The sequence below is a fragment of the Tachypleus tridentatus genome, chromosome 11 (assembly GCF_004210375.1).
Source record: "Tachypleus tridentatus isolate NWPU-2018 chromosome 11, ASM421037v1, whole genome shotgun sequence".
Taxonomy (NCBI): Eukaryota; Metazoa; Arthropoda; class Merostomata; order Xiphosura; family Limulidae; genus Tachypleus; species Tachypleus tridentatus.
In genome coordinates, this window is record NC_134835.1 from 66759702 (window position 1) to 66784248 (window position 24547).

At 32.6% G+C, this 24547-nt stretch overlaps 1 protein-coding gene across 8 annotated transcripts; it reads right to left on the minus strand.

Moving 5' to 3' along the window:
• Nucleotides 1-79: 79 nt before the first annotated feature.
• LOC143232359 (sulfotransferase 1C4-like) lies at nt 80-17659 on the minus strand. Of its 8 annotated transcripts, none has more exons than XM_076467684.1 (8): nt 17530-17659; nt 14893-15053; nt 13303-13874; nt 5945-6156; nt 5539-5665; nt 5121-5215; nt 4187-4370; nt 80-391 (listed from the first exon to the last, which is right to left on the minus strand). In XM_076467684.1, the coding sequence occupies exons 3-8, from the start codon at nt 13847-13849 to the stop codon at nt 255-257; spliced, it is 1302 nt and encodes a 433-aa protein (XP_076323799.1). In that variant the 5' UTR covers nt 13850-13874; nt 14893-15053; nt 17530-17659; the 3' UTR covers nt 80-254. The 8 variants fall into 8 exon arrangements, with proteins under 8 accessions (XP_076323799.1, XP_076323802.1, XP_076323803.1 ...); XM_076467687.1 differs by having other exon boundaries at nt 14893-15026; nt 17530-17589; XM_076467688.1 differs by having other exon boundaries at nt 14893-15026; nt 17439-17550.
• Between the last annotated feature and the right edge of the window lie 6888 nt (nt 17660-24547).

Sequence of the window (24547 nt, forward strand, 5' to 3'; positions counted from 1 at the left end):
AACAGACATCACAAATTGCTTTTGGTCAGATTGATATAAAATGTATATGGGATATATAAAAAAACTATAGATGAAACTAGTTGCAACTTCAAATTTTAATCTGAATCACAAAACTACTATTTTAAAGTGTCATTTGTATGGTAGAGAACTAATAAATCTATATAATAATTCAAATCTTGCTCTAGGGCTAAATAAAGCTAAAACTTTATCCATCATTTTATAAAACAAAACTTCCACCTCAAGTTATTTATCATTTATTGGATAAAAGTATCTTGTAAGTCGTAATGGAAGGATAACCCAGTTTCTTCACTTTGGAACTTCTCTTCAATCCACTCATCCATGACTTGATTCATTTCTTTAGTGAAGTAATTTTTCCAGTCACCTACAATTCCTGCAAAGAAAGTGTTCTACAATGATCACAGGAAAACATTCTAATTAACTTTATTAAAGCAATGTTTAAAGCATATGGTTAATTATATGCCCAGACTATATTTTTATTCCTTACTAACAACATACACAATGGGTGAATATCATGAGCACACAAAAAATATGGATCTGCAAGTTTGGCATTTGCATCCAATTACACTAAAATCTAATAGTCGATCAGTCTAAAGCCATCCATGCAATAGATTTTGATGATGAGAAATCCACTTGAAATAAAAATGTATCTCAATGTTTGGTAAGGATATTAACACTTTTGGATAAGCAGAGAACAAAATTTTGACCTTCCTAGGTCATCTTAACCTGAAGATGACCTAGGAAGGTTGAAATGTTGTTCGCTGCTTATCAGTAAAAGTGTTATTACCCATACCAGCCATTCTGAGATACATCCAAGCAGTGTGCTATTGCAAATAGAATTTAAGATTATATCTACAGAAATATTGCATACAAGTCTAAAGAGGTTATAATTTAATTGTACATGTCACTAGTTAGGTCACATTTGGAATATTGTGCACAGTCTTAGGTTCCTTTCCTTGGGAAGGTTATCAAATTGTTGGAAAGGTTCAGAGAAGGGCTACTAGAATGGTGCCTGGGATGGAGGGGTTTGTCCTATGAGTAGAGACTAAAATCTCTCAAATTGTTTTATCTTGGGGAAAAAAAAAAGAGAAGGGTGATCTGATTGAGTTGTTTATGTATCATCTTTCTTTGTATTTAACCAAGAATAGGAGGAATATGGAGTACAAGTATAAATTTTGGCAGGGAAGGAGTCATCTTCAGCTGAGACAGTTTTATTTTCCTAACAGGGTGGTTGACCTTTGGAATAGGTTGCCTTCAGGTGTTGAAAAAGCACTAAATGTAAATACATTTAAGAAAAACTTAAGTATACAAATGGTAAGGGGTTGCTTTAATTTTTGTTTGTTTAGTGTGTGGAACAGCTGAAATAGACCAATAAGTCCCATGTTGTCCCAAAATTTTACAATATGTTACTTTAGTAGTCAAATTTTATTGCAAGTCCTTTTGTTGAGAGTAACTAACCATGATAATAAGTTATCATGTTTGTTTTGTTGTATTATGTATTACTGATACTACATCTTTCTTTAACACACAGTTTGCAATTTATGGTTGAAATAGTTATGTGTTTATTAGTATATTTCATACTTTAAGATTTAGTTTTTAGTATGAAACTACAGCATACATAATTATGCAACATGTTGAAACTATAGCACACATTATGATGCTACATGCTCACTCCTACCCCTCCAGTTATAGCTGCTTAATGCAATGCAATGGACAAGTATAATTAAAACTATTTTAGTAAAATAAAATGAATGTTTTAGTACACTTTTTTTTTATAAAATGTGCCATGTTTGTGATTTTTTACACTTAGAAATACTATAATGTTTTTTAAATCCGTTCACTACAGAACTTTTTTTTTTTCTGATGAAATATTCAGGCCTGTAATGGTAATGTAATTTTGATGTAAGTACATACAATACAAATTAGCATCTAGTATTCAAAACTTGCTGGTGATAAATCTTGGGACTTCTTGACATTTTTCAGGTGATAAGGACAAAAACCTCTTGTATAAATTAAGATTATAATAGCCACAGAGCAACATACAGTTGCAAAATCAACAACTACTGGAGTGGCCACAAAGATGCATCCCTAAACTTGTGTGAATTAAAATTACTCTGCTAAAGATATGTGGTAGTCACATTACAAAATTACATGGTCAACATAATATATAAACATTATGAAACTTACTTCCTTGCAATGGAAACCAAAGCAAATACACATGTACAGGGATATAGGGAGAGAAGGCTAGTTACACATTATGACTTAAGGATGACCAAAATATTTTTCAGTCTCATTACAATGTTGTTGGTTTTTGTACTAGTCATTATTGTTTTATAGTGCTGATGTAATTACCCTTTGACAAATAATACATTTAATAGCATTAGAATTATTGATATATACATGTACTAAAGATGTTATGTTACAATTCACATAGCAGGAATGAGAACATCTGATGAAATTTTTGGCTAGTCTGAGGTCCAAGCCAAGAATGTATAGTGCCCCAAAATAGTCTAAAATGCAGGAGAATCAGTAAACATTGGACTTCTGCTATTTTAACTATTGTTTTAATGATAAAAACTGGTAATTTTGTGAAATATTTTGATACTGCCTACAAGTATTTATAACTGCAATGATTACATCAGTTCATTAAATACTGATTCATTACTTGTACCTATTAGCTTTCTTCAGATCAAATTACTGATCATTAATTTACAAACTTGAGTCTTTTAAAATGTAGTATGGAATATTAAAGATACATTGGTGCATGAACCTCTACCTATCCTACTAGATTGTTTTCAATTCTAAAGTACGATGTATATTGAGATTTTTTTTTATTGTGACATTTTCTTAGTACATGTTGATTAATAAAGAGATAATGGATTAGATCAGTAAGATGCAAAAATATTTTTTATATTAAATTTGTCAAACAGGAAATTTGACTTGCATTTAAATGCAAAGAAGTATTATTGTGTTATAAAATGTAATTGAAATGGAACTGTTTGTTGATTCCTTAATAGCAAGCTTTCTGAGCACACAAAATACATTAAATATATAAATGTTATAAAACTGTTGTTTGTTTGAATTTTGTGCAAAGCGAGATGAGGGATATCTGCACTAGCTATCTCTAATTTTGCAGTGTGAGACTAGGGAAGGCAGCTAGTCATCACCACTCACTGCCAACTCTTGGGCTGTTCTTTTCCAAACGAATAGTGGGATTGACTGTCACATTATAATGCCTGGCGAGCATGTTTGGTGTGATGGGGATTCAAACCTGTGACCCTCAGATTACAAGTCAAGTGCCTTAACCACCTGGCCATATCTATAAATACTGTATTGTAATATGTGTTCATTCAGTTTATTTGAAACAATGCAAAATGATAGCTTTTGAGGTTGAAAATATTTTTGGATTCCTTGACATTTAATATGTTTTCATTCACAACAGAGTCCTCAACTACTGAAAACAATTTTGTCATCTATCTGCTCTCCTCAAGTTTTACCAGACTATGTCTCTCTGTCATATTTAGGTTTCATTTAAATTATCACAACCATGAAAGAAACATTCTTAAGGCAATGATAAAACAAGTGCACATAATTAAGGCAGACGGAATAACATTCAAAGTCTTTCTGATTGTCTACCATAACATTTGAAGGAGTTAATACAATTCCAAATATTCAGTAACCTATTGGTGTAACTTATCAATTTGATCTTAGTGTAAACATCACAGTAAACAAGGCAAAATCTAATCAAACTTATTAAGACAATTGGGTTGTCTGCAATCCCAACTTTTCTCTTACCAGATTTGAATGAATTTGGTGAACAACCAATTTGACAAGAGAAATAGCCAAATAGCGACCATATCTCAACACTGAAATGTATATCCTGCTGTAGACTTTGTGCAGTGAAAGGGTTAAAAATTAATTTTGACAGACATAACAAAAAGTTCTGATGTATTAAGATAATACACACTGTATCTTGCAAGGTTTTGCAAAAATTAATTTTTTTTGTAGGAAAGTTACTGACATTGGTTCGGAAGTAAATCATTACATAGAACTGAATATAGATGTAATGTTTAAAAATTATCATAAATAAATGCACACAACATTACAAAAAATAAAAGATGGAAACTTAATTTACATAAAGCACAAAACTGTAAGTTAATGTTGTTACCTTTCCTCATAAACTTGGATTCATTCTTGTTTCGAAAATCAAGATCATCCCAGTGTGAATAATTGACAGAAGGATTTTTAGCCATTTGTTGAAAAGAACAATGATAAGCAATTCTTTTTATTTCTTCTTCAGTAAGAGATTTTCCAAGAAAATCAGCAATCCTCTTCACATTTGCCACAATATTCTGAACAACATTTGTGAAAAACAGAAGTCTAAATAAATGTATGTTTATTTTATAAATTTCACCTACCCAACAATGTGCAGCAGAAAATCAGTAAGAAAAGCTAAATAAGTAATGATGACTAGAATTATTACCAACATAAGAAACCTATCAAACTAATTAACTAAATGTATTTCAACACTAACATTTTGAATGAATTTAACAGCTATTTATCTATCATTAATATTATTATTTATCCACCTAGAGCTCAGTGCTCTTTAAACTTGAATATGAGTTATGTATCTTCCACAACATTTGAAGTGTTAACAACAGCTGACCAACAATAATTAATTTCATTCACAACACTAATTTTATGAGTGACTTGTAGTGTTCCCTCTTGGCTGTGTGACTGCCCAACAACCAATCAAATGCCATGCACTTCATTATTCCAGCCTCTCACATCCTTAGTAATGGTGAACACATTGATAGTCTTAGTGACCCTGACAGTTGATACACCTAAGGCTCAAATAGCCAAATGGTAGCATTTCAAAGCAGCCTAATAATCCAATAGGGTTGATGATCTTAAAATAACCCCAACCTCTAAAAAAAGCTAGTAGTGCACATGAAAAAATTCATTATATATACTGATTATAAAAGTTAAAGGGAACATTGGTGATTTGCACAGAATATTAACGTGCTTGTAAATGTATGATAGGTAGTAATGATAAATATGTGTATAATAGCCTTTCTACAATTTCTTACACATTTATGTACCTTGTGAAGATCTTCATAAAAAAGAAACAACACATTTTCATCATTCCTGTGTTCCCACCATTCTAGGTAATGTTTCCATATGGGTCCATAAGGAACTAAATAGTAATAATGAAATTTATGATAAAACATTTCATGGAAGGGAACATAAAACTCTGCTGTAAGTGACACAAAATTTCTAAATTAGAACTTGAATGTGCATGCAAGATGACTTTACCTTCTTTAATTTATTCCCTTCATACATATAAAATTACAGAATAACTAAGAAAGAAAACAAAGAATACTACCGAATATATTTTTCATTTGCTTCAAATAACACCTGGGTCATTAAAACAAAACTTAGTACATATTAGGTCAGTGAATAAACACATTTATTTTTGAAAATTATAAAATATTTTTCAAGTAAGGGTTCTACACTTACTTTTACCATCAAGAAAGCTTTTGAAAAATTCTTCAAAAGAACCCTTGTAACTTATTTCTTTCACCATGCGTAAAAAGTGGTAATATGAAACCAATACATCCTTAGGGTTACGCACTATGTACACTACCTGAAAACAGCAAGTGAAAAAAGCTATTGGTAAACTGTATCAGATGCCTAAATATTACTTTGATAATTATAACATACAAATGACGTTTAGAAGCAAGACAGAGCTTTCAATAAGCTTAAAAAATCTGATTTCATACTAATAACTACTCACATAAGTTCCAAATTAGGTTTTTTTTCTCAGGAGAATGTTAGTTTCTTATCAACAACAATAGTCATATTTTAATCAGATATGCTACTGTACTTGACTAGACAACTGTAATTAAATCAGAAAGAAAGTTACTTTTGGTTTAATCTGATGTGCTTCTGGAGGAAGTAATGAGTATGGGAGATGGCTTTTCAAGAAACGAGGGGAAGACATCTTCTTTATGGTGTTTAGGCCAGGATAGAGAAATTCTATAAATGGAAATCGCTGTTCAAGATTCTTTGCTTGAGCAGCAGTGAAGTCCATATCTGTTGCTATGATATAAACCAACTCTTGAACCCAAGTTGTTCCTTTTGAAATAAAATATGTTTTTAATAATAAAATCTGTAAACTATATTTTCATAATTTTCTGTATAATAAACTAGAAGGCCTTATCCTTGTAAAGATGTTACTCCCATTAAACAACTTGTTCACAATGGTGTGGTTAACACTGCAAATGTTTCTCACAAATCCTCTTTTCTAGTTAATAAGAATTTATTAATTATAAAGACATTCACATGAAAAGTACGTAAGTATGATTATTAAGTTTCAAACACTGATCACAACAACTTTGAGGGAAAAAATTGGTTTGTACAAACATTCTTTGCTTATGTTGGCTGAAAATCTTATTACAAAATTGCCTTTACCATAACAATCTTTAAGGACAGTGGTTCCCAAACTTTTTCAGCTTGTTACCCAATTTAACATGCCACATTAAGCATATTATCCCTTTCACAAAATGTTTTCAACATTGATATATATGGCTAAATTAAACTAGAGATATATTGCACTTTATTTATTTACAACTTATTTACACTGAATAACACTTTTAATTATTGTATTTGATCATTGTGCATTTCTAATGAATATTGCCAAAGATGTCAAGAACATCAGTGGGATGGATGGAGTTGCATACTTGAAGCTAGTTCAGGAATTCTTGGCTTTGTGGTTGAAAGTGCCAGCCTGGCATCATTTGCAACATTCAAGCGAGTCCTCTTTTTTGTTTTCATCCCCAGCACGGTTGAGAACCCCTTTTCGCACAGATACGTTGTTGAGAATGATACCAACAACTTCAAGGCTCTCTTGGACAGAGTTGGCGAGTCAGCTAGTTGTGAAATCCAAAAGGAATCTGCATTTTGGTTTTGGAATTTGACTTTCAAGGCTTCATTTGCTCGCATTGTGATTCACTCCTCCTTTGCAGGGAAATCATCATCATGAATGGCCTCATCAGGTACAGAAAAGGGATGAATGATCCACTGAAGACTGGCTGTTTTTAGGTCACTCTCTGGAAAGTAGTGCTGCATGCTTGTTTCAAGCCCTTTCAAATAGTCACTCATCTCTTAGTTGATGGTCTGTAAAAGTGATCCAGTATCATAACTATTCTCCTCAACAAACTGGTCTAGGGTGGGAAACTGAGCGATCACTCCTTTCTCCAAGCGTCGAATCCAGAGTCTCAGTTTTCCCAGAAATGCAGTCACAGTGTGATGGGCATCAATGACAGTCGTGTTTTGGCCCTGGGTTGCAGATTATCACTGTTCAGCTCGCAAATATGTCAGCCAAGTTACAAAGTCGAGCAAGCCACTCCTTATCAGTGAACTTGGTAGCAAAGGAGATTCTTCTTGTTTCAGAAATTCCTGAAGAGCCGTTCGAGACTCAATGACTCGACGTACAACCTTGCCTGTGACAACCAGCAAACATTGGTGTGGTAGAGCAGAACTTGATACTGCTCTCCCATTTCCTTGCACAGCTCCCTGAATATGCACAAATTCACATCCCTGGACTTGATGAAATTGACGATTTTCAACACATCTTCAAACACTAATTTCAGATTACCAGGCAGGCTTTTTTGATCCAAGAGAGTACCGATGAATGATGCAATGATCAACAGAAATTTCTGGATTCACAGCTTGTATGGGGCCCCGTAATCCACGATTATGACCCATCTCTTGATGGTGCTCCATCGACCTAGATTAAAAAAAGAAAAACTATTATAGATTGCGTCAGTTAGTCATTCTTACTTATCTTTTGCTTTATAATTATATGGTTTTAATTTAATTTATTTTGGTACTTTAGTATTTCAGTATGACAGGCATGATACTTTTTTGTGAATTATGTATAAAATATTAGCTACACTACAGCTACTTGTACAATAAATAAAACTATATGAGTATATGCCATGTAATTCATTGTATTTATACTAATCTAGACTTTATATAAACATCTCTCCCTACCTGTTGAACGCTGTTCCAATCCAATCCATTCGTGGTAAAGAAACTGTTGATGATATTGAAGATATCTTCTCCCTTCGTGGTTGTTAGCAGATCTTCGCATAATAGGAACTCTTCTTTGATCTTGTCCTGGTGGGCGTAGCGAACGAACCCAAGGAGAACAGCACAACTGGCTACATCACACAATTCATCAAATTGCAAGGAGAATTTGCTATATGAGCTTTCCTTGATCTCTGTTGTAACTTGGGACAGAATATCTGATGCCATGTCATTGACGGATTGTGTTGTTTGATAGAGATATAACACTCAGTTTCTTCGCTTGATCCTCCCCACATACCTTGCTTACCATCTGTATGCACAAGGCATAATCAGATTCTCTGCAATGGTGTGGCATTTTTGTTGTTCGGCAACTTTATATGCAACAAAGTAAGATGCTTTGACCGCAGCTTGAAGCTTTTGGGCTTGAATTCCAGATGAACCGAACTGGATATTCTTCAGTGCTACAGCCCAGTGCTGAAAATAAGCCTGATCCTCATTTTGAAGATTTGGATGGCACTTCTGGAAGTGAGCTGAGAGTTTTGATGGCTTGAGGCTTTCATTTGTCAACACTTTGTGACATACTACACATTGTGGCCGATCCTCTCCACCAAAAGGTAAATTCACAAAGCCATAGCGAAGAAAGGCGTCAGAGTAGGTGCGTTTTTTAGACATTTTATTGTTTAATCTGCAGAAAAAGAAAAAGAAAAACTGCATAAAAAAGTGTGAACAATGTGAACTTATTATTTATTTTTTCATGACATTCTAGATAACATTAAAAGAGCTTATTCAGCAGAGGAATGATGTAATAGTAGGTAAATACTAACTATACTGCACAGGGCAGTACACATACATACCAGGTTTTGTCTACCTCGGCTGATGCTCACATAGAAACTGACAGTGTGAAATAGAGGCAACCTCAGGCAGTGAGTGATGTGTACTGGATACGTCGATGAGTCATCAGGGTTACTGAGTGACTTGTGTTCTGAAGCATACTTGTCAAAATACTTTTAGGTTACCACACACTTAGATACATATTTTTTCTTTTCTACTACTGCATATTAGTTTTTGATGTTTATTGTTATTTGGTTTAACTTTATTACATACTTAAAATAGGTTTAATTTACAACATTACATACTAAGATTAAGTTAACATTAATCCTAATACCAGCTACCTCAAAGTTTTCTTGATTTTCAGAATTTTAACTTTTTTTCTGTCACCCCTCCATTACCCCCGATAAATTGTTAAATTACCCCCAAGGGGTAATTTACCCCTAGTTTGGGAACCACTGTTTAAGAACAACAAAGGACCTACTGGTCCATCTAGGCTGTCCCTTACTTTGAATTAAACTAAAATTATTAAATAACCAAATTGAAAGAAAAAGGCCAGCCTTTATTATTTATATAGTTATGAAGATTTCTCTTAGTCACATAAATTTACTTCCCCTGCAACAACTGAAGGTAACCCATACCATAGTCCGACCACTTTGCTAGAAAACTAAAACTGTCTTAACTGAAAATGTTTTCTACTTTATATACACATATATTTCCCTTGTCTTACTGTTTTTGCCATTAAATATGAAAAAAAAAACATGATACATCTACACTAGCAATTTCCTTTACAATCTTAAACACATCAGCCAGATTCCCTCTAACTTTTCTTTTTCTAAAGAGAAATCCATTTCAGAGGTCTTAACCTCTCCTCACATCACACCCTTCTACTCCAGGCACCATTCTAGTAGTCCTTTTGAAACCTATCCAACAGTTTAATGTCCTTTCCTAAGGCAAGAAGCCCAAGACTGAACACAATATTCCAAACATAAAATAAAATTATAACCTCTTTAGACTTGTATTCCATATTTCCGTAGATACAACCTAAAATCCTATTTGCCTTACCACTATCAGCAGCACACTGCTTGAATGGCTTTAGAGACTGATCAACCATTACACCAAAAGACTTGTAAGACAAGATATTCCCTTGGTTTTGAATTTGGCTCAAAGCTACATAAGGGCTATCTGCACTCACTATCCCTAATTTAGCAGTGATATATTAGAGGGAAGGTAGCTACATAACAACAACACCATATCTTGGGATATTCTTTTTTTGCTAATGACTAATGGGATTGTCTATCACATTATACTGTCCCCATGGTTGAAAATATAAACATGTTTAGCAATGGAGATACAAACTTGTAACCCTCAGATTAAGGGTTGAACATCCTAACCATCAGGCCTTTATAAGATTGTATTTCAAATGAAGGTATTGAGTAATGACCAAAATGCCCACAATGTATTTTATAATACTTAATGATGGACAATAAAGTATAACAGAATAACTGTATTTCAATCATTAGAAACTTAAAATTCAAAAAGCGAAATTCCAATTCTTTCAATACGAGAGTCCTGTTTTCATTACCTATTCTAAAATATCAAATATAGCACACATAAATCAGTACATTTAGACTAGTATCCAGAATGTTAGCTTGTTAATAATGATATACTACTTTTGTACATCGGCTCCTGATATAAAAACAAAAAAAATTTTGTATCTAAAAATTTCTTAATGCCTTTCAAGTTCATAATAGTAAAATACATATAGGGTTATAAAAGTTTGATACATCAAGATATTCGACAAAGCCCAAACACTTCTGACAAATGCAAGTTTCTTCTGAAAGGACAAAACTATTGAAAGAAATTGGTTTTCAATGACTTTGTTTAAATATTTTTGAGTAAATTTACAAAGTTATAAAATTGTTAAAAGTTAATCCTATTTAAGTATTACTCTTTATGGAAATCTAGCATAAAAAAAGAACTGAAGAAGTTATAATAATATAAAGAATATTTCATTTTTTGACAAATTTCAATAACCAGTTTGCCATGGCAACTAAAAATTTCATCATGGCATCTAATAACTTCTCCCATTTTATTCATGCATAGGGTTATACTAAACAGAACTCATTCCTGAATAATTCTGGGCTCTTGGCATGAAGGTTAGGTGGACGTGTGGAGATGTATGCAAATTTGCAGTTTCACATTCTGTGTTTTTTATTTTTTTTGGACATTTTTTATAATTACATATAAAGGAAGCAACTTTTCATGTTCTAAGATGGCTTGTAATTAATCATGAATTTACATAACCTCTGTCCAGGAGATGTGTACTCCAGCTACTAACTTAATATTGTTATTAGTCTATGCACTTAAAGTATAAAATGAAATGTTAACATAATAAAAATTAAAAAAATATTTGTTGATTTTGTAATTTTAGAGTCTCAGTTTATTTAAAGAGGTTTTTTTAATTAAAAATGTTCATGATATAAGAGAAAATAACTTAATAGAAAAACGGTTTGCTTAATATTCAACTGATATATCTACTTTCATAATAAATTTTATACAATTGGCTATAGTCCAGGTGATTTCATATTGTGTCTTTACTTTAGGGCTTGCCATATAACACTCACTAACTTTATTTGTAAAGATGATTGTTCACAGTTTGCAATTACAAGAATTTAAGGTTAACTTTTCAAATCTGCCAACTTTAAAACTTGTTTTATAAACTTTCAATTCTAAATGAGTAAATACAAATTCCTACTTAAAAGTAATAAACACAAAAACACAATGCATATTTTTATCTTTTCACTTTTTGAAGGCCTGGCATGGTCTAGCAGTTAATGAGCTTAACTCATAATTTGTGGGTTGCAGGTTCAAATTATTACCAAACATATTCACTCATGAGAGCATTATAATGTTACAGTCAATCCTACCATTCATTTGTAAAAGAGTAGCCCAAAAGTTTGCAGTAGGTGGTGTTGACTAAGCTGTTTTCTCTCTAGTCTATCACTGCTAAATTAGGGATGGCTAGCATAGATAACCCTTAAATAGGTTTATGACAAACTCAGTGTCCACAAAATCCACTTTTTGAATGCAATTACAGATATGAAATACAGACATTACTACATTCCACTTTTACATGTTAATAGATTGGGAAATTAGATTATGAGTGGGTCTCAGCAGATTTCTATCCATATCTAATTAACAACAGTCATCACTAAATGCTCATGATCTTACCTAATTTCATATATTCATTTTTTGGATAAAGCATGTATATAGTTTATGATGGGTATATTGGGTTTCAAAAAGTAATGCTATAAAAATCATTTTTAACACTTGAGTTATTATATTTGTAATATTATATTATATTTATTTAAAATGTATTTTCAACATAAAAAGTCTCAGTATTCATTTCATGAAGTATGTTGTTTATTATATGTATTAACAATACATATAAGCTTCATTGTCTGTAATATTTCTAAACTTAATCACATTTTACTTTCACTTAGTGTTTATTTTATTCAGACACACATGAAGATTTTTAAACAACTGAGTCATTATTTATAAAACGAGTTTCAATGTTGAAATTATTAAAATATGAAGGTATGAAATTTTGCAAAAATATTTATTTTTCTTCAAGAAATAGGTATTGAAAAGTTGTATAGTTGTTGAAACAAGTATGAAGTATACAGCCTAGTGTTTAACTGGCATCTATGTAAAGAATTTCTACTTTAAATATATAAATCTGTAAAAGTCCAGTGAGGCCAGGTTTTATTTGAAATACTGTGTTCAAACTTAGCCTCTTGACTAAACCTATTTTAACTGCATACAAGCACGAGTAAAGACATTAGCTATTACACTTCTGCCTAGTTTAAACATTTTGCCAAAAACATTCCAAATAGTTGGACTAATTTCCTGTATAGCTTACATATAGAAGTAATAGACAAGGCTTGAATTAGAAGTCTAAATTCATTAGGGGCTAAAATAGTCTTTCTGTGACATTCTGTTTGAGTATAGCAAATAACAACCACATAGAAATGCAAACTTAAGTGGTAAGTGGAAAATACAAACTTTGAAACTTAGACCCAGAAATGGTTCCTGAAAAAAAGTATTTGTATATGAGATTTAAAAGCTTATGGCACAATTTATCACACACATTTTTTTATTCTGCTAATTTAAATTTTATACATTTCTCATGTGGATGTGAAAGGCTACATTTGGGTTTGTTTAGCAGTTTTGTCAATTCCAATGGATCAAGTTAGTTACTATAGCTTAGTCCTTCTTTTGTTCTTAACTGCTAATGAATATATTTGATAAAATTACTTGTAGACAAATAGATGTAAATATAGAAATCAAAGAAAATACCTGTTTTGGGAAAAGAAACTACAAAAATATCATCTTCACGCACTTTAAAATCCATCAGGTCTCTCATGATACCTTTTAGAAATAGATTCTGTGGAATAATATAGCCCTTGTACCTCATAAAGACCATATTTTCTGAGTAGTTCGAATCATGGGGTAGAAGCTCACAGTCTTGTAGTAGTTCTCTCTTACTTTTTTGTCGTTTTCTTTTCACAAAGATTGTTATTATCAATGTACTACCAAATAAAAAAGTTGAAAAGAGTCGTTTTATTAATTTCCACTTCTTTAAATCTACATGTTCTGATCCAAACCCACTCATAAAATGCACACATAAATGCAAAGGGTTAGACATTGTTTGTAAAAGTTTATTAGGAGCATTTCTTAATGTTTGTGAATAAAAGGTCCTAGTATTCAACAATATAAACATTTGATGAGCTTGAGAAAACCAACGTGTTGGATGGTGACTGCAAATAGATGAATACTTTTGATACAGATGTATCTGCAAATTATTCACAAATTGTCTTCCCAACATACAGTGAAATATTCCCATCTTGTTATTCCAAAATGTTATTGACCTATTAAAAAGAAATAAAAAAAAACATGCAAGTAAATATAAAATAACATTATATTTTAAAAGTTGTCTTGATTTTTTTAAACAATCCTTTTATAGAAAAAATCAATTCTGTGATACCCAGAAAGTGAAGGAATTTTGACAAATATAACAGGCAATGAAAAATTTATGAGCAAAAATAGTTTGCATAATAGCAAGTAACAAACCAAATCAGAACCCCATCTAGTACGTGTAACAGTTTATCTATGTATATATATATATATTTGTAGGTTCCTAATAGTGGTACCAATTTACAGAGTGAATACTGACTTAATAACCCTTCAAATACTGCAATTCAAATAATAGAATATTTTCAAAAAAAACCAGTCTCTGTAATAAACATGAATAAAATAATAAAAGCAACTGATAAAAATATGCATCACTATCAACTAACATGGACCATTTGTGGTAGGATATGTCCTACATATGTCCACCAAGTTGCAACAAAATATAATCATTTCTGACTGTGTTATTGAGAAGAACTAGCATGAAAATCAATCCCAATTTTAATAGATAGAGAATTAATTTTTTTTTTTACATTTTAATCTTGACTTTACAAAAGCTAGTAACTTCTATGTTGGGTCATATTCCAAGTGTATACTAACTTTCATCCACATCAATTTGCCAATTTTCAAAAAATCCTGTTAACAAATGCACATACATACACACATCCTTGGCAAAAAAAACAGCTCATAATCTACTTTAACTTTTTTTACTTTATACATGGCAATAATTTTGACACAACAATTTAATACTTCAAGGATGTCCTTGTATATTTTGCCTCTGAGAAAAAAAACACAGTATTTAAATACATCCTTTATTTTTTAGAAAATAAACTATTTCAAAGTACCAGGCTCCACTTTTGCTGATATTAACTTGTTCCACAAGGTAAAAAACCTGTTGGATAAAAAACCCAAAAACACTGTCTTAGTTGAGCCTAGCTTGACTTTTCTACATCTTAAGCTTATGACCTCCTTACTTACTGTTTTTAGAACACAACATAAACAAATCAGAAACCTTCCTCCTATCAAATCCACTTTTTATCTTGAAGTCAGGTACTCATTAACGATTAACAATCAATGCAAAATGACATCCATTCCGTCCCTCCAGTTGGATCCTTGACCATTTGATAAAGAAAATCGTTCTGTATCAATTAAAAAAATTTTATCTACTTGAATTTATACAATTCCAATAATGAAGTCTAAAATTAAAGTCTCTAATGATTAGTTCATCAATATTTTAATCATGATCATAATCTAAATATAAAATATTTTAATTAACATTACAATACAGTTAAATATTTTAAACTTTTCTTTTATTGGTATTTTTAAAACTAAATTGCTAAGAATGTCCATTTTGGTAAACAATACTGATTTGAAACTGAAAATTAGACAGTCTTAGAATAAAGAATAATGTGATAAAGGAAATCAAAGAATAAAATTGTCTGTAATGCATGATGTAGCTTTGATTTATTTAAAATGTTATTCAAGGCTATACTTCAGAAAACTTAGTTTTCTCAATATTTCACTATAAATTATTATTTCATCAACAGAACTTGTTACCCTATATCAGCATAACTGAATTCACAAACATATGGGAGAAATTTTGGTGTCTCGTTAAAATGACAAAAAAAAGTTACAATTATTAATTACTTTCTGAAACTTTTGGTTGAGTTTATTTATTTATTGTTAAAGAATGTTTTTCATTTATGAATAAGGAAGCTGTGGATATTATACAAGACTTTGATGAAGTTTCTGCATGCTATTTCTTATTCTTTTTTACAAAATACTAGAACACAATGATACCTAATTTAAGAATTATGATCTAAAAAGAAAGGCTTACAGTTGTATATTTTGTAATGCTGTAAAACTAGATATATCTTAACAGTAGTATTTGAAACTGAGGTCTTAAACAAGCTATATTATTATTATTATGCATAGATATAATTATTTTGGTGGTTGGCAAGGGTAAGTTAGATGAGTGTTTTATGAACTTGTGTATCTGACATAGTTTAGCATGAGAATATTAAAAAACTTAGAAGTATAAAATGCAAACTGCTACAGGTTGTCATAACAGTAATATCAAAAATTTGTAAATCATTTATGCAGTTTTAATAATAACATCCCTTCGTTACATGTTGTATTCATACTTTTAGTTATATTCTTATCAACAGGTCCAACAGATGTGTATATGTATATATTTTACCTATACATATAAAAGTAAATTGTAGGTCTGATGATTCCTCATTTGACCAATCACCCCCAAACTTGGCACCATGACCTCTACAGTCTCCAAAAGTAACATGAAAGAACAAGATTTCCACTTGGTTACCACAAAACTAATTTTTGGCTTTTAATTCACTTACTGTCTTTATGCCACATTCCTTTTGGTTGTGCTTAACACTATATATTGTTGCTTAGGGATAAAACTATCACAATATTGTTGTTAGGCCAACAATGTTGTTTACATTGAATTAACTGAACCCTTAATGTATTTGGTAGTTTGTGGTTTGTTTTCATTTTCCTGTTTTTATCTTTGGTGATATAAAGGTAAATGGTTGAATTCAGAAACTTCTTCTTACGTTAGTGTTGGAAAGTTTCCAATCAATCAATCAAACAACTACACTACTATGCTAGACAAATGTAAAAACTTAGTTAAGGATGCAGAACAGCTAAAGGAAAAGTTGTTCCCTAATGTTTGTCACAATTAGTAATGGTTGTGTGAAAGAGTAATCCTTACACTTCAAAATGATATTGTTCATGACATAAGTGATCAGTTATTGCAAAAGTTTCCTTGGCAAGAATTCACCTATGGCTCAGCTGTCAGTGTTCTGGTTACACTTGATGGTGTAAATTAACCAACTGAGTTTGTAATTTTTCTTGAACCACCAGATATGTTAGGTCACATTCTGAAATCAAAGGTTGGTTCACCAATAATGTTGTCAATAAATTTTCATCCTCCAGAATTACGTAATGCCATAAGTTTAGTTTTAAGACTTTACTGCCACGTTATTGAAGCAACAACTACAACTGGCCATGCCAAAAGTGAAGATGCCCTCATTTTATGAATTATTTTGCTATAAAGTGCTTACTTCTTGGAATTTAGAAGACTCCAATTTCCAGTCACAATTTATTTTACAATTTCAAGGCACAAGGTCAAAATTTAAAGATTTAAAGCTGCTGGATTGTTCCTAAAGCAACCTTGCTTTTCACATGGCCAATTATATCATGTAGAATGTAAATGGTTGGAACTCATCAAAACCTGTTTATGTTGTCAGAAGGAACAACAGCCAATGTTCTATTTCAAGAAGTTTAATTTAGATTATATAGTTTTTGTTTTGAAAATCAAAAGTTTAAACAAAAATTAAATTGTTATGAAAATAGAATTTTTAAAATAAATGTTCTTTCATTGTGTTTTTGAATACAAATTTCAAGAAATTTGGGCACATGCAGGAAACGGGTAAATCAGTTAATACTAGTGATACATATATACTCACACACAAACACATCTGTGTGTTGCAACATCATACCTCAAAATCGAAAATTGATTAATTGAAAAGTCGTGACTTTCAATTACGTGACCTTAGTTGCTACAGAATTAAATCCTAAAACACTACTCACTTTCCAATACTATGTAACACCAAACCATTCACATGTTAGTCGTTCTACATCGTTAAAGCAAAGCGTCTGCAATTTGACGACATTTTAGGGGCCATTTAATAATTAAAGTATTACCTTATTTTAGAATTAGACATATTCAGTGTTTTTAAGAAAGGAAATTAATATTTATTTTTTTTAAAATTAACCTGTAAGAAATTATAACTTTATAACACATTTTTTTATTTCTAGTCCGATAAACGTCTATTTGTTATTACCTTATAAAACTTTTAACAGCACACATATCATTTTGTCACTTTAAATTATCTATAACATTTGAATTAAATATTTTTATAACTGTATTAGCTTACCCATGTTTTAGTATTTAGAATAACTTAATTGAGTACTATTATAACTGCACTTAATTAGTTCATTTTCTAACTCGGGCTTGATAACAAGTATTAAATTTGGATCCTCATCTCATGAGGACTCAGTCACAGGGTCAAAGTGAAAGGGACCTCTGGTCATTGGTATACGCATCTTTACTTAAGCAAAAATATTAGTATATGTTTACAACCCTTGGAAATCTGTTTAACAAGATTGCCATGCTTCGAGCCACTGGCATACCACCTACGGTGATGTGTTACAATTTCAATCCACTTTTTACATTGAAACTGAATTTCAACACAGGGTTATAATGCTAAAAGTTATTGTTCAACATCCGTGGTAGGCACAACGTATATACCCCACTAAGTAGCTACGCTCTTAAACACAAACTAAGAAACAAACTGTGGTGGCGAATAGGACTTTAGTATTTACTGTTTATTCAGATTGAGATCCGGTAATTATGTTGATTAAAAAAATGATTAAAGACATTGTTATGCTTTTCTCATTAGTATTGGTCAATTACAACATAGTGGGTTTCTGTTTGTTTGTTTGTTTGTTTGTTTTTTGGAATTTCGCACAAAGCTACTCGAGGGCTATCTGTGCTAGCCGTTTCTAATTTAGCAGTGTAAGACTAGAGGGAAGGCAGCTAGTCTTCACCACTCATCGTCAACTCTTGAGCTACTCTTTTACCAACGAATAGTGGGATTGACTGTCACATTATAACGCCCCCACGGCTGAAAGGGCGAGCATGTTTGGCGCGACTTGGATGCGAACCCGCGACCGTCAGATTACGAAGCAAACGCCTTAACGCGCTAGGCCATGCCAGGCCAGTGGGTTTCTTCTTCCAGTTACTCATTGTTTGTTCGCATTTTTTATTTAAGGCATAAATAAAATATTGCTTTCATGTTTGTATTTAAAATAAGCAGTTTTCACAATGGTTGTCGACTGCTACAGGCGTGCGACTCGTAATAAACATGCTCGCCCTCCCAGCCGTCGTTATAATGTTACGGTCAATCCCACTATTCGTTGGTAAAGAGTAGCCCAACAGTTGGCGGTGGGTGGTGATGACTAGCTGCCTTCCCTCTAGTCTTACACTACTAAATTGGCACAGATAGAGTAGCTTTGTGCGAAATTCCAAAACAAACAAACAAAACAAAAGCTACATAATAAATTCGTAAAGTCCTTCTCATATTGGAAGAACTATGAACACTGTTGAAAGTCAAGTTGTCTGAGGTAGAGTATGATATCTATTGCATTTTATGATTCCACCCAATCGCTTTCATTTTCAGTTTGTCACAAGCGGCTGGCAGCCACAATTTTCTCAGAAGAAAAAATAACCTTTCAACTGTCACTGCTTTTAAACTCAAATGACTTTAAGCAGCTGGTTATAGAATCATTTTTTGATAAAGTTTCTCCTAATTGACATTTCTTTGGAAACTGAATAGGTCTTTGTTCTTATCCATTGTTTTGCATATTTAATAATAATAATGATATTACTAGGACTCCATATTTATTGTTTTCAAGCAATCGCAAAGCATAATTAGCCCATTTTACATATGCAATTAAATGAAGCAAAACAGAATAAATTTAAAATGTGGCGTTCTTAAATGTGGAATAACATTGTCAAAGTTTTTGTTGAATTGTTTGTTTGTTGATTTGTAAAGACAGATTTACACAAAAGACTAACTGTGGGTGAGCTCACAACGTTTAACGAAACCAAGTTTTTGTTAAAATTCTTCAGACTTTCCGCTAAGTAAACGGGTGGGAGACTTGTTGATTTGATTATTATATTTCTTACATATGTATAAACATATATATTTATATATAGCTGAATGTTATTATAAAGTTTTAAGGCTTAAAACTTTACCCAATTTGAAGCTGCTAAAAATGGCAACGAAAACGAATTAGATTTTATATTATTTTGTTGCCAAAACAAATACAGGTACAGTTTCTTAGCCAAGTGATTACCTTCAGTTGTGAGGTCGCCTTTACTACATTATCTGGAGGAGAAGTTTTATCATTTAAATGAATTTTATATAATCCTGGGCATATTTATCATAATTATTTTTATCGACTGTTTTCAATCCTTGGTCTTAGATAAAACGTTGTGCACTGTCCACTCACCTGGCCCTCTATCTGACTGCTTTCAGGAGAGGTGGGAAATTTAACAACAAATATCATTATTTAGTTCTCAATAAACTTGAAGTTGCAAATTTATTTTTAATTTTACTTACTTTTTAACTAAAAACAGTTAGCCAAATCTTCTTGGAGTATTCATTAATGTTTACTAGTGATGTTCAAGGTTTAAATATTTTTGCATTTTCCGTACCTCGTCATTGCGAGTACTATTTTTGTCATTAATTTTCTAGTATTAGAAGAAGATCAGTTAGGCACGAGTGTTTTTGAAATAGCACAACAAAATAGATAGAGAGAAAAAGTGAAGAAATGTAACTCATTCACACTATCACTAAGTGTACTCCAAACTGCTCAATACATGCTTCCCTACAGGGTTATGGAATGCTATATCAACAGCTAGCTCAACATTTTATTAGAGCTTCAAATAACTATTCCAAGAGCTTTCTCAACAGTGGCTGCTCACTGGAGCTACAGAGAGCTATACTAATAGCCTATTAAACTTTCACTGCTCATTAGAGCTATACAAACAGACTGCTTAATACTGGCTATTTACTAAAACTACAGAAAACTATACCAACCGCTTTCTCAACATTGGTTGCTCACTAGAGGCACAAACAGCCTGCTGAACATTGGTTGGTTATTTTAGCTATAGAGAGCTATATCAACAGCCTGTTCAACTGGCTGCTTTGCAAGAAGCAGAAGAAAGTTCATTTGTGATTTAATTTCTTGTCACTCCAAACATGCTCGCCCTTTCAGCTGTGGGGTCGTTGTAATGTAACACTCTATTCCATTTTTCGTTAGCAGAGTAGTAGCCCACGAGTTGACGATGGGTTGTGATGATTAGCTGGCTTTTCTCTAGTCTTTCACTGCTAAATTAGGGATTGCTAGTGGAAATAGCCTTCATGTAGCGCTGTGCGAAATAAAAAACAAAAACACAATAGCAATACTGATTTGACAAGGGCTTTCTGGCTGTTTCCTGCACTATTGGTTTCCCGTTTTGAATTTACCAGATATTCCGTACAGTAATTTGTTTTTCGGTAGTTTTATCCCTTCTGAATTGAGTGGTAACTTCCTAGTGCAGACAAGAATAATAATATTTCAGTAGATGATACTGAATGGTTTTTATTCCATGTTGTTTATTAACAAGTAATCGTAATTCATAAATTTACTGTTAACTACATTCAATTGTTTGTTTTTAATTTCGCGCAAATCTACTCGAGGGCTATCTACATTAGGCGTCCATAATTTAGCAGTGTAAGACTAGAGGGAAGTCATCACCACCCACCGCCAACACTTGGCCTACTTTTTTACCAACGAATAGTGGAATTGATCATCACTTTATAATGCCCCCACGGCTGAAAGAGTGAGCATGATTGGTGCGACCGGGATTTGAACCCGCGTCCCTCAGATTACGAGTCTCGTGCCTTAACCACCTGGCCATGCCGGGCCTAACTATATTCAGCTGTAATACTGCAACATAAGTTTTATCTGCACAAATACCTATCGGAATTTAATTACGAAATTAGAAATGATTTTACTTATTTATTAAGGTTAACTTTTACCTTTTTTTATTATTAAAGTCGCATGGGGCTATCTGTTGTGCCTACCCATAGGAATTGAACTACTGATTTTGGAATTATGAATCTGCAGATTTATTGCTTTCTCACAGAGGGGCTGTTTAACTTTTTCAGTATCAACAAGAAGCATGTTTGTGTTGTGTGTGGTCCCTTCTCCCTTACCCCAGTATTGTCCAATGATTAGGGTCAATAGTAAACTGTATTTTTATTTTTACTTTTGTATTTCGAGTGCATTTTAATTTTAGGTTTTCGATCTGTAATGTGTAATTTTTATGTATTTTATTTTTGTTTATTCAGTTGGTTAACGTGTCCAATTATATATTCAGTTTTATTTAATTTTGTTTGTAAGGGGTTGAATCTGTTCTTCGTTGGGACAGCGGTAAGTCTTCGGATTTACAACACTAACATCAGCCGTTCGGTTCTCCTGAGTGGACACAGCAGATAGATCAATGTGGTTTTGCTATAAGAAAAAAAAAACAGCAACATAAAAACACACAGAGACGGTGGTTGGAATTCTAATTTTCTTATGTATCTGATGTTTTATTTAGTTTGCATTCGTTTTATTATTATTGTTTGTAATTTGCGTGTATTTATAATTTACATTGACTAACAGTTAGCTTCAATAATAAACTGTCAAATAATTGTTTAGATTATTATTATTACTTTTTACACTTGCCTTGTTAGAAGTTAATTCTATTCTTAGGGTCCTTTATGGTACTAATTCTGTCACACAGTATATCCTAATATTTATAGGTTTTTTTCCCTATAAATTATTTAAGTTAAGGAATGTAAGGAAGTTAAGTAATGAGGAAATACCCAGTAAGTATTACTATAATTGTGTATGCCGTTTCAGCATCGTCTTTATTCTCGGACTGACATGAAGAATCATCGTCGGCCCGTTTTAACGTTTGCTTATTGGTTTGACAACTCACGGTGTTGAACTATTATTTCAAGATTTTTCGATCTATGATATTCTGGTGCCTTTAGATTTAAGATTACGAAAGACAGCTTTTAAAGGCACAACTTAAAACAATTCGAAGTTTTAAAATTTTCCTATTTTCCTTGGAAACTGGGTAGAGACAGTCGTAAAGACACAACCATTTATAGTTTCTTTAATTATCAGTTGAAAGATAGATCTATCTATAGACACAGAGTAATTCAGTGACTAATAACCTGTTAAAACAAAGTTCACCCATTCCCTACGGCTTTGATGTATACTTTCTAGTTCCACACCCCCTCGCGCTGCGTCTGGAACAAATGTTTCCCACTATCGACGCATTTTACATTTCCCTGCTAGTTCCAGGTTTATCATTACTAGGAGGAGAGCTAGCATTGACTTGTCTCGTTGTCTCTCCACAAACACGCATTTGAACTGGACACTATGTGACACACTTTTACTATCTTCTAAACTATCTGAGTCAAGCGTATCAACATATTTACACAGTAATTAGGGTTATTACTCGCTGCTCTAGCGATGCGGATAGTGTCGGCAAACAGTTACCATACAATACTCTAGGGCATCTTGTTGAACAAAGAAGAACTGAGCGGAAGACAATGAGGAAAACCATATACAGTATTAACATTAGATGTGATGTCAGTGAATATTTCCCAACTCATTTTACAACTATATGTCAAGCGCGTCAGTTTTGAATGACAACAAATCACAGTAAGTCAGTCGAGAAACATGTACGGAACTGAAGCAAATGCCATGATCGAGACAATAAAAAATACATTCATATAATTCATACAACAGTAGAATAACGCTCAAAACGGCATAGACGTTTTCACGCTCGTAATATCAATTGCTAAACAACACCATATCCCTATTATACCACACATTATACATCTATTTGTAACCATAAATACCACATAATATACTAACAGGATGTCTGCAAAGCAAATATAAAACTACCCAATACTAGCTTCACCTACACTGGCCATAAGGTAAAATCCATGAACTTCGCCCTGAAAATGACCCCCGCTAGTACAGAGGTAAGTCTACGGATTTACAACGCTAAAATCAGGGATTCGATTCCCCTCGGTGGACTCAGCAGATAGCCTGATGTTGCTTTGCTATAAGGAATAACACAACGCCCTGAAAACAACTGGATAATATAAAATTTAAAACCAAGCATAAACTTGTTTGTTTGTTTGGGAATTTCGCACAAAGCTACTCGAGGGCTATCTGTGCTAGCCGTCCCTGATTTAGCAGTGTAAGACAAGAGGGAAGGCAGTTAGTCATCACCACCCACCGCCAACTCTTGGGCTACTCTTTACCAACGAATAGTGGGATTGACCGTCACATTATACACCCCCACGGCTGGGAGGGCGAGCATGTTTAGCACGTCACGGGCGCGAACTCGCGACACTCGGATTACGAGTCGCACGCCTTACGCGTTAGGCCATGGCGGGCCAAGCATAAACTAAATAGCATTAAGTATAAGTTAAAATGTTTGTCAAAGAAGGAGGAAGAGGTCAACTTGAATCTGACCTTCCCAGGTCTTCAAGACCTGAATACTGATAGGTCGCAATGTGAAGGGGTGTGAGCACTGAGGAATAAACGTTCCAATTGCAGTGAAAAGTTATAAATATGAATATTTAATTGTGCATTAAAATGTCTGTACATATTTTTGATAAAAGCCGCGTTTTGCATTTAAAAAGATTCTTTAAATATGCGTATTGTAAAAGCAACAATTTTTATTTTTAAAATGTTTAACATTTTGGCATTATCAATTACCTGGTGATTATTAATTTTAGCTACATTGTTAAATTCTTTTGAGTTTACGCATGATAAAACGTAAGACCTTTGCTGGTTCTAATTTTATGTAGCGACTAATTAAACTATTTAAAAATAATCAGCTGAAATTTGTTGATCTAAAGTAGGTGATCAGATGTGCAATATTTATTTAACATCACTTCCTTCAACTGCCACAAATATTCTT